This window comes from Camelus ferus, chromosome 4 (genome assembly GCF_009834535.1).
Source record: "Camelus ferus isolate YT-003-E chromosome 4, BCGSAC_Cfer_1.0, whole genome shotgun sequence".
NCBI lineage: Eukaryota > Metazoa > Chordata > Mammalia > Artiodactyla > Camelidae > Camelus > Camelus ferus.
In genome coordinates this window covers 29,559,687-29,572,359 of record NC_045699.1, presented here as the reverse complement: position 1 = coordinate 29,572,359, position 12,673 = coordinate 29,559,687, and the positions used below count along the sequence as shown (strand labels likewise).

The following is a 12,673-nucleotide window of genomic DNA, read 5'->3' as shown; positions in this document are numbered from 1 at the left end:
TGGTTTTCTTCTCATTGATCTTAAGTGGTTTTTTATTTAATTTTCCATGAGAAAATAATTAGTAATGGTGTTCTTACAGTTTCAGAAAAGATTTGAATTCTAAAAGTGATTTTTAAAGTAGTTGTGCTTTTTTCTTTTACTAGTATTGATAATAGTAAGCACAATCATGAAATTTAATTATGAAAAAAGATTAATTTTCACTGATTTTATGATGACATATACTTAAATAATTTAGATTTTTTTAGATTTGCATTACAAGTTTGTTCATACTATGTTATTCTTAGGATGTTATCAGGTATTTATTTTTTATCTTCATTCTTGGGTAAACTTTCAACTTTCTGACAGTTTTTCCCTATTAATATTGATTGGATTGAAGGATACTACAGCACACTTTAGATTCCTGGTATCCTTTAATGCTCTCACTTTTAAGTCAAAGTAAGAGATAGTGTAGTCTTAGGGTTATATTATTGGGGGAGAGAATCCCATGTAATGCTTATCTACTGCTATCAATAATTTTCTTAAAGAATTTGGAATGAATGTTATTGCTTTCATAAGTCTTGTTTTAAAATGGCACCATAAATTCTGTCTATTTTTAATTTCAACTGCTCTTAACTACAGGGTTTACAGTTATATTGTGATTTTCCTGATATTATTGATGTCAGTATTAAACAAGCAAACCAAGAAGGCTCAAATGAAAGCAGAATTGTAACTATTCATAAGCAAGATGGTAAAAGTCTGGTATGTTTGCTTTATAATTAAATAATGGTTATTTTTTACAGTTGTTGTAAATAAGTATTTCAGAATCTTAATACCAAAGTTATTTTCTTATAGTGATTTTGATTAGTTTTAAATATAACTGTAAATATAAACATGACTTTAGTAAGCTTTTTTATTTAATCAAGCTTTTTGTATCACTGTCAACACTATCTTCCCATAGAATTTCTTGTACATTAATGTATTTCTCACTCATTTTTGTGATTAGCAAAGTACCAGTAACCTTCCTCCCCTACCCTTTCTGCCTGGTTGTGCTGGTTCCCTGTTGTAGTGCTCATTCCTGACTGCGGTCGGCCCTCTGTATCTGTAGGTTCCACATCCACAAACTTAACCAACCCCAGTTTGAAAATTTTCAGGAAAAAAATTTCAGAAAGTTCCAAAAAGCGAAACTAGAATTTATCGTGTGTGGGCAACTATTTACATGGCATTTACATTGTATTAGGTATTAGAGATGATTTAAAGTATACAGGAGGATGTGCATAAATTATATGCAGATAATATACCATTTTATATGAGGGACTTGAGCATCCACGTATTTTGGTATCTGCAGAGGGTTAGTCCTGAAGCCAATCCCATACAGATATGGAGGGACGAAGGGACTACTGTATAGTCTTTTTTTTTTTTTTTTTAATTTTTTACTAATAGAAATGTGCATAATACTAGTCATACCACCTATTTATATGACAAAATGTAAACCATTCCCAGGTGAGCCCTACCCAAACTGTGAGACATGTTTGATTCTAAAAGATTAACCCTTCCTTTTTAAAAATAACTTCAGAAATTCCATTTACTTTAATTGAAAGGGAAGAGATGAATTCCTTTATGCTCTCCTCTTAAGTTTATTATTTGTCTGGATGTTTTCTTTTTAATTCAGATATCTCTTGAGCTTTTGGCTTAAACATTAATGTTATTTGTTTGTTTAACTTAAGTATCCCTGTGATTTACCTGTCTGACCATTTCAGGGTTATATGACCAAAATTAGAAAACCTGGGGCTCAACGTTCATCAGCATGCCTTCTTTTTCTTAGATTTTAATCCATTGTAGGATACAGTTGACTTTTTAAATGTTACTATTTCTCTTTCTTTTCTCCCCTTAGGAAATTGAACTTAGCTCATTAAGTGAAGCTTTGTCTTTTGTGTCTTTAATTGACGGATATTATAGATTAACTGCAGATGCACATCATTATCTTTGTAAAGAAGTAGCACCTCCAATGGTACTTGAAAATATACAAAGCAACTGTCATGGCCCAATTTCGTGAGTAATGCAGACTTTAAAAGTAAATTTTTTTTTAAAGTTAATGAGTTACAAAGAAGATTTTACTCAACAGAATAATACTTTTACATTTAAAGTATAGTTAAATGAAGTTTTATGAGAGTATGGTTTTTAAAATACTCAATTTGTAATCAGAAGGTAAAAAATTCAAATGAATAAATTGTTCTTAGTGATTTTATATGTTTTATAATACATTGTTTTTAAAGCAATATAATTCCCCCTGAATTGGTTTGAACATATTGCAAAATAGCTTGGCACTTTAATACTTTACCTTGCAAGATTATTGATAAACATATAAAGTAGAGGGGACATCTAAAAATTCTGAGAGTTTTAGATTTGACTTTTGATCTTTTAGGTGACATTTTGGTCATAATGTTATGATTCTTGCTGCATTAACATTCAAATTATTTCTTACATTTAGAATGGATTTTGCTATCAGTAAACTGAAGAAAGCAGGTAATCAGACTGGACTTCTATGTACTTCGATGCAGTCCTAAGGATTTTAATAAATATTTTCTGACTTTTGCTGTTGAGGTTAGTATATCACACTAATTAATGGCTAACATCTCTATTTAGTCCATATAATTTCCCCTTCATAATATCTACCATATTTCCTTTTTTGATGTTCCAAATTATAGCTCTGAATATGATAACTAGCAGTTAAATAAACTTAATTTACCTCAGGGATTTTTCATAGATAAATAAGATATAATTCCTAGGATTTACATTAAAAATTATTTGTAATGTCCTACTGTCTTTTTATTTGCAGTTTATTTTATTTTATTTTTTAATGTTTGAGTGTTACCAGTGTGTCAAATTTCATCAAGTCTCTCCAAAAAAAATACTAAATTGAGCATTGTTTATTATCAGTATTATTTAGTGTAAGCAAATATAGACAATAAGAGAAAAGGTTATAATTATTAAGAAAGGTCCTTTGGAGTAGGAAGGACTTGAGATTGACCTTGAGATACTGAGTAGATTTTATGACTATGCTTATAAGAAGGAGTTCAAAAAAATAGGTAATGAGCAAATTCTTAGTATAGCATGTAAGACAAACATTGAAAAACTGAAAAATGTTAAAATTACCATACTAGAGGTAATTTTATAAATACAGTAGTGGCACAGTGGAATACGTAATCACCTTTCCTTGTGGAATGGGGTAAGATTTGTTAGGAAGACTTCACAGAAAAAGTGGAAATTGAACTGAGTTTTAAGGATTGAATAAAAGTCCACTGCTCAAAAGGAAAGAATGTACATTCTGTAGAGAAATACCATGTACAGTTACCAAGGCATGAAACAGCATATCAAGGCATTTGCTTGAAATTTTTTAAGTCACTTAATATAGCTAGAACATGGATTGTACGTTGAGAGTGGCAGTGGTTGGGGATGGAGGAAGAAGCCGCCTCATGGAAACCCTTGTATGCTAAAATAGTTTTAGATTTTTATCTTGTAAATGATAGAAAGCTGATAAGGATGGTGGTGGTATTACTAGTAGTAGTAGTAGTAGTAGTAGTAGTAGTAGTAGTAGTTCCTTGCCTTTCAATAAAATAACTCTTAAGCTATTTCTGTATGCTCTGCAATGTAATTAGATGCCTTTTTGAGGAGCCAGACACCTTTATCGTCCTATGCTGGTACTGTGTTAGGATTCACAGTTCAGGTGTCTAAATGTCCTGTTGTTTGTTTGTGTTATATCCTTTTTGTCACAATAATCACTATTATATCCATTGTGATTTTTCCTTCCCTCTATTAATGATTAAACATAGCGAGAAAATGTCATTGAATATAAGCACTGTTTGATTACAAAAAATGAGAATGGAGAATACAACCTCAGTGGTACTAAGAAGAACTTCAATAATCTTAAAGATCTTTTGAATTGCTACCAGATGGAAACTGTTCGCTCAGACAGTATCATCTTCCAGTTTACTAAATGCTGTCCCCCAAAGCCAAAAGGTAAAATAATTTTCTAGTTATCTTAAAAATATGGTCGTGGATTGTGTATATGGTGGGAGATAGCTTCAGTATATTGATTTCAAAAGAGATAGGAAAGAAGAAGCTCCAAAAACAAATTAATTTTTTCCTCATATTTTGTACAAGCATCCTCTAATAAGATTGTTCAGTTTGGTTTGGGTTGTCTAGAAGTGACTTAAAGTTTTATCATTCTAAAATATTTTTAAAAAGTAATGATTTCTTGGTATCAATAAGTCACTTATTTACTAAATTGAAAGACCTCACTAACAAATTCTCATATGTTCTAAGTAAAAACTTTCAGTCTTTTAAAATTTTAATTTCTTTTATATTATCTTTTAAAATAAAGACAGTAATGTTGGAAGTTCCTTGAAATAATAAGCATATTTAAACTGTTATTAAAATTCCTAAAAATTATATTATTTGAGGAAGGGATTATAATTTTGAATATATAAAATAACTGGTTAGAGTAGGTCAAAGTTAGAGTATATCAATGAATAAACTCCTAAAATAATTTTCTATAAAAAAATGAACAATATGAACAAGAAATTATTAAGCATTTGTTGTATATAGGACACATTTTATTTTATCCCTTTAGAGCAATTTATATCCTCAGTATGTTTTGGTTTTCATATATATACACGCACATACAGACACACAGACACACGCACATATATACACACACATATTTTTTTCATTCTGTCTCTTTTTTTTAACAGATAAATCAAACCTTCTGGTCTTCAGAACCAATGGTATTTCTGATATACCAACCTCACCAACATTACAGAGACATAATAATGTGAACCAAATGGTGTTCCACAAAATCAGAAATGAAGATTTGATGTTTGTAAGTCATTAGATGCTGATTATTGTGTTTTTGTCCTTTTAAAACAACTGTTTTCTTAATTTTCTCCCCCATGTTACATTCATGTGACATTTGGAACTATTTTATTATAACATATATTATAAAAGTTTTCTAGCAGTTCAAATATTTTTGTCTTGTGAAAATGGGATACCAAACTTGAGTTAATTATTTTAAGAATAGAATTGTATTTTCTTCTCAGGAATTAAAAATTTTTTTTATAAATTTTAACTTTTAATTAAAAATTATGTCTTCATCTAAAAGAATATCTTAATTCTCAAGTTCTCGAGAAAGTAAGGGAAGTTCAAAGAAGGTACTGAAAACAAAGAAGTACATAGAGCTGATGTTTGGCTGCAGGACGTTTTGTGGGATCGGGATTAGTCTCACCAATGAAGGGAATTAAGATCTAAAAGCAGTACAAAAAAGGGCCAAGGCCAGGAGTTAATAGTGAGACCATCTCTGAATAAAGCCAGAACCGTCAAGTAAATACATCCTCAGTAAAACAATATATGGATTGTGCAAAATTCACCCACTAGCAAGAAGAGATGAAGAAGAGTGTTGTTTGTTTTAGTTGAGCTCTTAGGTAAAAAAGGTCTCTCCTGAGAATTTGTAATTACAAGCTTTTGAGTTTGGGTTTCTTTATGTCACCAGCAGGGTCTGAGAAAACCCTAAGCCAGTAAGTTGAATTAAAATAACAAGTAGTGCTCCCTTAGTAACACCCTGTGGAGTTTGGCAAAAGCAACTGTGTAATCTTTTTGAAAGAATATACTCTTAACCTTGGCTACCCAAGATTCCCACAGGTAAAATGACTTCAAACATGAGCTTTTAATTGAAAATTTTAAAACAGAGAAATAATACAAGATTAAGCAAAAATCAGAAGACCAAAAAAAATCAAAATTATACTTGAAGAGCTTCATATAACAGACTTTTCAGATAGAGATTATAAAATACGTATACACATACATACATACATATGTGTGTGTGTATGTGTGTGTGTGTGTGTGTGTGTTTAAAAATTAAAAAGGAGTTGAAAACATAGGGAAAAAACAAGACATCATCAAAACAGTCCAAAAAGATTTGGGGGAAAAAAAGATTTCATTGACATGTCGACTGAAATAAAATCACACAATGTGAGAGTTTTGGGTTAAGTTTTATTTGGGGCAAAATGAGGACTATAGCCTGGGAGATAGCATCTCAGAAATCTCTGAGAAACTGTTCAGTATTACATATGATTTCAGTGAAAGGGGCACGTGCAGTCAAGCACATGTTTAGGCAGAGGCTTGCTGTTAGTCACAAGGAACAGATGTCACCATTAATAATTTTAGTCCTTTTCTAGATATGAAGAGACGCAAGATTTGGGGTCATAAAATCTCCTGAAAGTATCTAACTAGCTGAAAGGCTGTTCATCCAGTTTTCCCAGAGCACAGAGCACCTCATTCCTCACCTCCATCCTGAACTCCTTTCAGGGTGTGTTGGAGGTCAGCAGCTGCAGCAACTTGTGATCTAATCCAAGCAGAGTTAGATGGCAAGTGCCAACGTGATTCAATCCTTGTAGAGGCAGATGGCAAGTGCCAATTTTTAGTTAGAAGACATTTTTTAAAAATGGACAAGTTGAAAAAGCAGATTACTCAACAGTTGGAGAATTAGTTGAAAACTAGATCTGCAAATTATTCAAATGCAGCAGATAAGGAGAAAGAAATGGGATTTATGAAAGAGAACTTAGGGGCTTTCAGAGTAGAATGAGAAAGACCAACGGATGTCTAAGTTCCTTAAGAGAACAACAGGCAGAATTATCCAGAATTATAAAGGTATGAATCCTTATGTGAATAAGAAGTAGAGAATTGCCAGGTGACCTGACCAACATTACAAAACTAATAATATTAGAGCTTTAATTTGAACGCAGGCAGCCCTGCTTCAGAGTGCAATGATTCTGTAAGGATATGCAAGAAATACTACTAATACTAGTAGTAGCTAACACTTACCCAACATTTACTATGTTGTAGACTAATGCTTTCTTCTATTTATTCATTTCTTATTCATAACAATCCTATGGAAAAATAGTTATTATTCCCATTCTTCAGATGAAGAAACAGAGATAACTGCAGCGTGGGGAGAGTAAATAGCCTGTACAAGGTCACACAACCAGTAAGTGCTAATAAAGAACAGGTTAGACATTCTGCCTGCACAGACCATACTGTGCTGCCTTTCTGTTGCACTATTAGGAAAGGCAAATGAAGAAAAAGATTCACATGTAAATAAATGAAGGTAAGCACTGACATTATAAAAAGTGATAATTATACTAATTTAGGACGCTTAAGAATAGGATAGAATCGAATTATTCATTAATCCTTGCTTTCTTTTATTACTGTGAAGGAAGCAGAATATAACTAATATAGAGTCTCAAATCTGGGTTTAATTTGTAAAGGAAATATTTGCTCATGGATTTTTAAAAACTGTATGATTGAACATAGTTCCTATTCTTGCATCTTTCTCTGTCTTTATTCATTCTTTCCATTTTTTATTTTAAAGAATGAAAGCCTTGGCCAAGGTACTTTTACAAAAATTTTTAAAGGCGTAAGAAGGGAAGTAGGAGACTACGGTCAACTGCATGAAACAGAAGTTCTTTTAAAAGTTCTGGATAAAGCACATAGAAACTATTCAGAGGTTTGTATATTCTTTGCATAGTTCATGTAGTTTATGATACTTAGAGAGGTGCTCTCATATGCACATAATACATTCATGCATGCAGCTTTACAAAATTGTAATTTTTAAAAGTGTATATATATCAAGGACCTTTCTAAGGATGCATTCTGGTGGTGCTAAAAATTATAGAATATTTTTATGATACGTTATTTCCAAACTAATTATTTAGTATTGTATTATGGGTTTTATTGCATCTTTGTATATACTGAGGCAGTGGTTTTTAAACTTGGCTTCCCAGAGCTTCATGGTTTCCACAGATTTCCTCTACAATTTCATCTACTTAAAATTTTTTTTTTGAAAAGCACTGTACTGAGGAACACTCTAGGTGAAATATGGGCATCAACCAGAGATGCTAGCTGGTAGAAACCCAGCTGCCAATTGCCAGAGTCCTGAGCATAGTAGAATATCACCAAATATGATGTAACAAACATTTATGATACTTAAAATGTCTTAAAGGATTTTAGTGGAAAATGATGTGAAACATACAAACTGAAGAGTTGTTCTAATCCAGAACTCCACAGTGTTGGTAATTGTGATCTTCAGTAACCATACCCAGAAGTGCTAGTCAAGTTTAGTCGAGTTAGTGATGTTGATACCATGCCAGTCTACTGACATAGTTGTTACAATATTTTATCTGCACAAAGATTATTCTTAATTCTTTAGGAAGTGTTATTTGAAACTCCCATCCATTTACTGCAGTCCCATATTACTGTCTCTGGTGTCTACCCCTATTTGTACCTCTGATCTCTACTCTTGGTGCTTTGGGTCTTAGCCTGTTTATGTTGCATCATTCATGTTGCCCTTTCTTATTGCTATCTCTTTATACCAAGCTTACTCAGGGGTTTCCTGAGAATGAACTCTATCATCAAGTTTGATGGCAACTGCGAGTCCAAAGAGACCAAAGCACGTTGTAATCTTATCTACAGTTCTGGTGAAAATAGGAGAAAGTACATTTCTCTTATGGCAGACAGTATCTTTCTGAGCTATGAATGCTTATAGACAACAACAAAAAATAATTCTTCTACATCTTTTGTATGTTTTTCTTTTCCTTAGTCTTTCTTTGAAGCAGCAAGCATGATGAGCCAGCTTTCTCACAAACATCTGGTTTTAAATTATGGAGTATGTGTCTGTGGAGAGGAGAGTAAGTAAAACCACTGCCTTCCTTACATTAATGTCATGCCTTTCTCAGAACATATATTTTTGTTTATATAGAAAATTCAGTTTCAGGATCATAGTTAGATATCAATATAAACTATAATTTAACAGGAGTTAAATATTGTTGAAATAAAAAATATTATAGAACTGTTCATTTGTATTTTCATAAATAAGGAAACCAGTGAATGAAATTAAAATGCAATAAACCATTTAATATGCCTTATGTTAAAATGCCAGAACAGTGGAGTATTCTAGTAAACAAATATAACCTTTTCTGTTAACCACAGCAATACAGATTATGGCTGGTTCAACATAACATTGATATAACTGGCATTTCAATATAAATTTATTTGAAGTTATTAAGACAAAGCATATAAATGATATACTGAATTTTAATGGAACTGACAGAAATGACTGGATTTAGATATTAGATACATTCTATCACTAAATTTGACTGTCATAAAAACCAAAGTTTACATTCGGAAAAATCACTTATGTAGTTACTTCTCCATTTTCCATTAGTAATGTGGATTAAATATGCATCCATAGTTACATAACATTTCTTCATATCTTTGAAAATTGATAATCTTTTGAAAGGCAGTGGTTTTCAAATCTGTTCATAGAGGTGTCTCAGTTATCTCAAGGGGTTGATAAAGGGAGAGTAAATCTAAATGCAGAGTAGAGAGTTCTGCCCCTCACCCCCAACTAGGGTGGTTCTGTGTTTCTCTGATTGATCTCTGATTGATGACATGTCATAGTTTGATTGGCAGGTTTTTTACTTTTATGACACATAAAATAATGGGACATGTGACAGTGGTAGATATGAAATACAGTAGGTCTTATATGCTGCATAAAAAAGTTTTATTAAGCTCTTTTTCATTGTAGCTCCTAGATCTTTTTTCCTCTTTTTTTTTTTTTTTTTCTTGGACACTTGCCCTGATGTAAATTTACCTGTAGTCAGTTCTTAATTACTGGCATGTGGATTGTTCTTTATGGGCCATAAAACCTTCATTGCATTTATTTCAGTTACCCAGCAAGGTCCAAAGGCAACTTTTGTTGCTAACAATTGTTATATACCATGTGAAAACTAACCAGTTTTAATACTAGATCAAGCAGAATCACAATTGGGGATTAGAGCTACATAATCAATGTGTTATTATATAATTTACAATTATATGTAATATTGTGTGTATATATAATTGTTTAGACTTTTACCTCTTGCTGTTTTAAATAAACTAAAACCTAGAAATACAATGGTGTATAGCTGTTAAGCTTTCTTTAAATTAGTGAATTTTATGTAGTTTAATCTCTTTACCTATAATACATATAACTATAAATATATTTATAAAAGTTTAATAAATTATATACTTTTTATTGTATTGTACTTGAGCCTTACTATTATCATTATATTTTAACACAGATATTCTGGTTCAGGAGTTTGTAAAATTTGGATCACTAGATACATATCTGAAAAAGAATAAAAATTCTATAAATATATTATGGAAACTTGAAGTGGCTAAACAGTTGGCGTGGGCCATGCATTTTCTAGTAAGTAATTAGTATATTCTTTTATCAACTATTGTTTTAGCCTATGAAGCAATGTAGAAGGGATTTTGACCTGGGAGCAAGAAATCTGTAAATGAATGCTAAGTCATTTAAAATAATTTGTGTTAGTTGATGAAAGGGATTATTTTAGGTATATATTTATTTATGTAAAATCAAGTTTGAAAGAAATAGTTTTGGCATCCCACCAGTCTTTTTAGAACTGCTGATGCTGATGGACAGTCTGTAGTTTGTGTCGCTTGGTTTTAGAGAATTAAAACAAAAATTTTGCAGAAACATGTTGTGCTAACTATGGGTAGCAGAAAAATCCCTACAGAAAATACCTTGTTATGGTGTTTGTGGGCAATTGGACGTTATGTCCATGGAGAAAGCAATGTTGCTAGAGAAGCAGAATATCAGAGGGCCAGCCAGTGATCAGACCTTCCAGTGTACACCTATGTCCTGCTGTGAAGAGAAACAGAATTTCTTGCTGTTAGCTACCATCTAGGAATACATACTGTTTAAAACCTCAGCTTAATAAAGTGAAGTGGCATTAGGTGGTTTTTAAAAGTATTCATTTCATCATGGGTATAGAATTAAAATGTAAAACAGGAAGCACAGTGCTGGCATAAAATTTTCTTTATTATCTCAAAGCGTGCCTCCAAATTAATGTTTATTATTTTATACTGTCTTATTTATTTTTCTTTTTTTATATCCACTTCGGGGCCTTGAACATGTTAAGTGCTCAAATATTTGTTGATTAATGTTTGAATATATGTGCATTTTACTTTAATAGGAAGAAAAAACCCTTATTCATGGAAATGTGTGTGCCAAAAATATTCTTCTTATCAGAGAAGAAGACAGGAAGACAGGAAATCCTCCTTTCATCAAACTTAGTGATCCTGGCATTAGTATTACAGTTTTGCCAAAGGACAGTAAGTTCTACAGGGATTGAATTTAACTTTTTAAGCTTTACTTGGAAAGTGGCATAAAGCATGCATTACTTTTTCTCAAATTCTGTTTTATTGACATGTTCTTGGTTAATAGTAAAATTTAGCAACCATTTTTAGCAATCTAAATTAAGGTTTAGTTACATTCCTAGTCTGTTCTATTTCTCCTTTCTTATAAGCATGTTACTATGGACGTTAAGATGATTTTTTAAAACAGTTTTAATCCCTAATTATTTATGGAATGTCTGATTTTATCCAGCATTATGTGAAATTTTTTAATACCATTCTTTGAGTCACAAACTTTCTAAATTTTTCTCCCCTTTAGCCACTAAATAAAAATTTGAGAAGATATTATCTAGCTTGAAATTTTATTTAATTATTCAGCTAATTCTGACTTTTTAAACCTTTTTAAAAAAACTTTTGATAACCTTCTACTTAACACAATTAAAATAAAAATTTCAGTTAAATAATCGAAAGGAGTTTTTTAGGTCTAAATAGTGTCATAATTCTATTCCGTTACATTAGCTAATTTCTCTAATTGAATGTTTTAAATTTAGAATCCAAATTGATCAACTTTTGTACATTAATACCTGGTATCCTGTTTGAACCAATGGTACTGAAATTTGCTGCCTTTATATGACAGTGAAGACAGAGACTATAGGGCAGATAATGTTACAAGATCTTAGATCTGGTACTCAGGGAAATTCTACCCTTTGGAATCGGAGGTGAAGAAATAGAATATATATATTCACATGGTGAGGAAGAAAGGACTCTGTACTCTTTAATCTCTTAATTATACAGCAAAAATATTCACATTGCTTTACCAAAATACACCAAAAGATACAACAGTTAATCCTTCACTCTTATTTATTTGTCTGTCTGTCTGTGTGTCTGTCTGTCTCTCTATGCCAGAATACTAGAGGGTAATGTTAAAGTGGTCCTCCTTTTTGAGTACTATTTTTCTGATGGGATCAAAGACCACAAAAACTGGGAAATTCCATGATCCGAGCAGAGCCTACCTATACCAATTCCATACTCAGAACATCTTGGTATAATTTAGTCATACATCTTCCTGTTGGTCCTTAGTTTTTCATCTACAAGTTACAATACCCACTGCTATTCAGTCATTAGTACAGCTCAGAATGATGTTAACATTACCTTTACTGCTTACACATTGTAAAGAAATACAAGAAAAATCAAGAATACAAAAGAAATACAGAATTTGGGACAAATTTTATGGAAAAAAGTTTTTTTGGAATATACAATTATTAGTTAGGGGTAGAGAGAGTAGGGTATTAATTGAGACCCTATGGCTTAATGAAAACTTTAGTCAATCCAGGATTCATTGTACAGGGTTCTAATTCTGTCTAATGCTACTAACAAAGTATGTGAAATTGCTCAATCTTTATGGGTTTCAATATTGTCACTGTTAAAGCTGAGACATTACACG

The 12,673-nt window shown here is 31.7% G+C and overlaps 1 protein-coding gene across 1 annotated transcript in view; it reads left to right on the top strand.

Annotated features, from left to right (window-relative positions):
* Nucleotides 1–12,673, top strand: part of JAK2 (Janus kinase 2) — an 87,758-nt gene that overhangs the window by 60,503 nt on the left and 14,582 nt on the right. Inside the window, 10 exon segments of the mRNA XM_032477728.1 lie at nucleotides 619–738; nucleotides 1,871–2,028; nucleotides 2,468–2,519; nucleotides 2,521–2,580; nucleotides 3,810–3,996; nucleotides 4,731–4,858; nucleotides 7,403–7,537; nucleotides 8,630–8,717; nucleotides 10,152–10,279; nucleotides 11,070–11,208. Of these exon segments, the coding sequence (XP_032333619.1) occupies nucleotides 619–738; nucleotides 1,871–2,028; nucleotides 2,468–2,519; nucleotides 2,521–2,580; nucleotides 3,810–3,996; nucleotides 4,731–4,858; nucleotides 7,403–7,537; nucleotides 8,630–8,717; nucleotides 10,152–10,279; nucleotides 11,070–11,208 (1,195 nt within the window).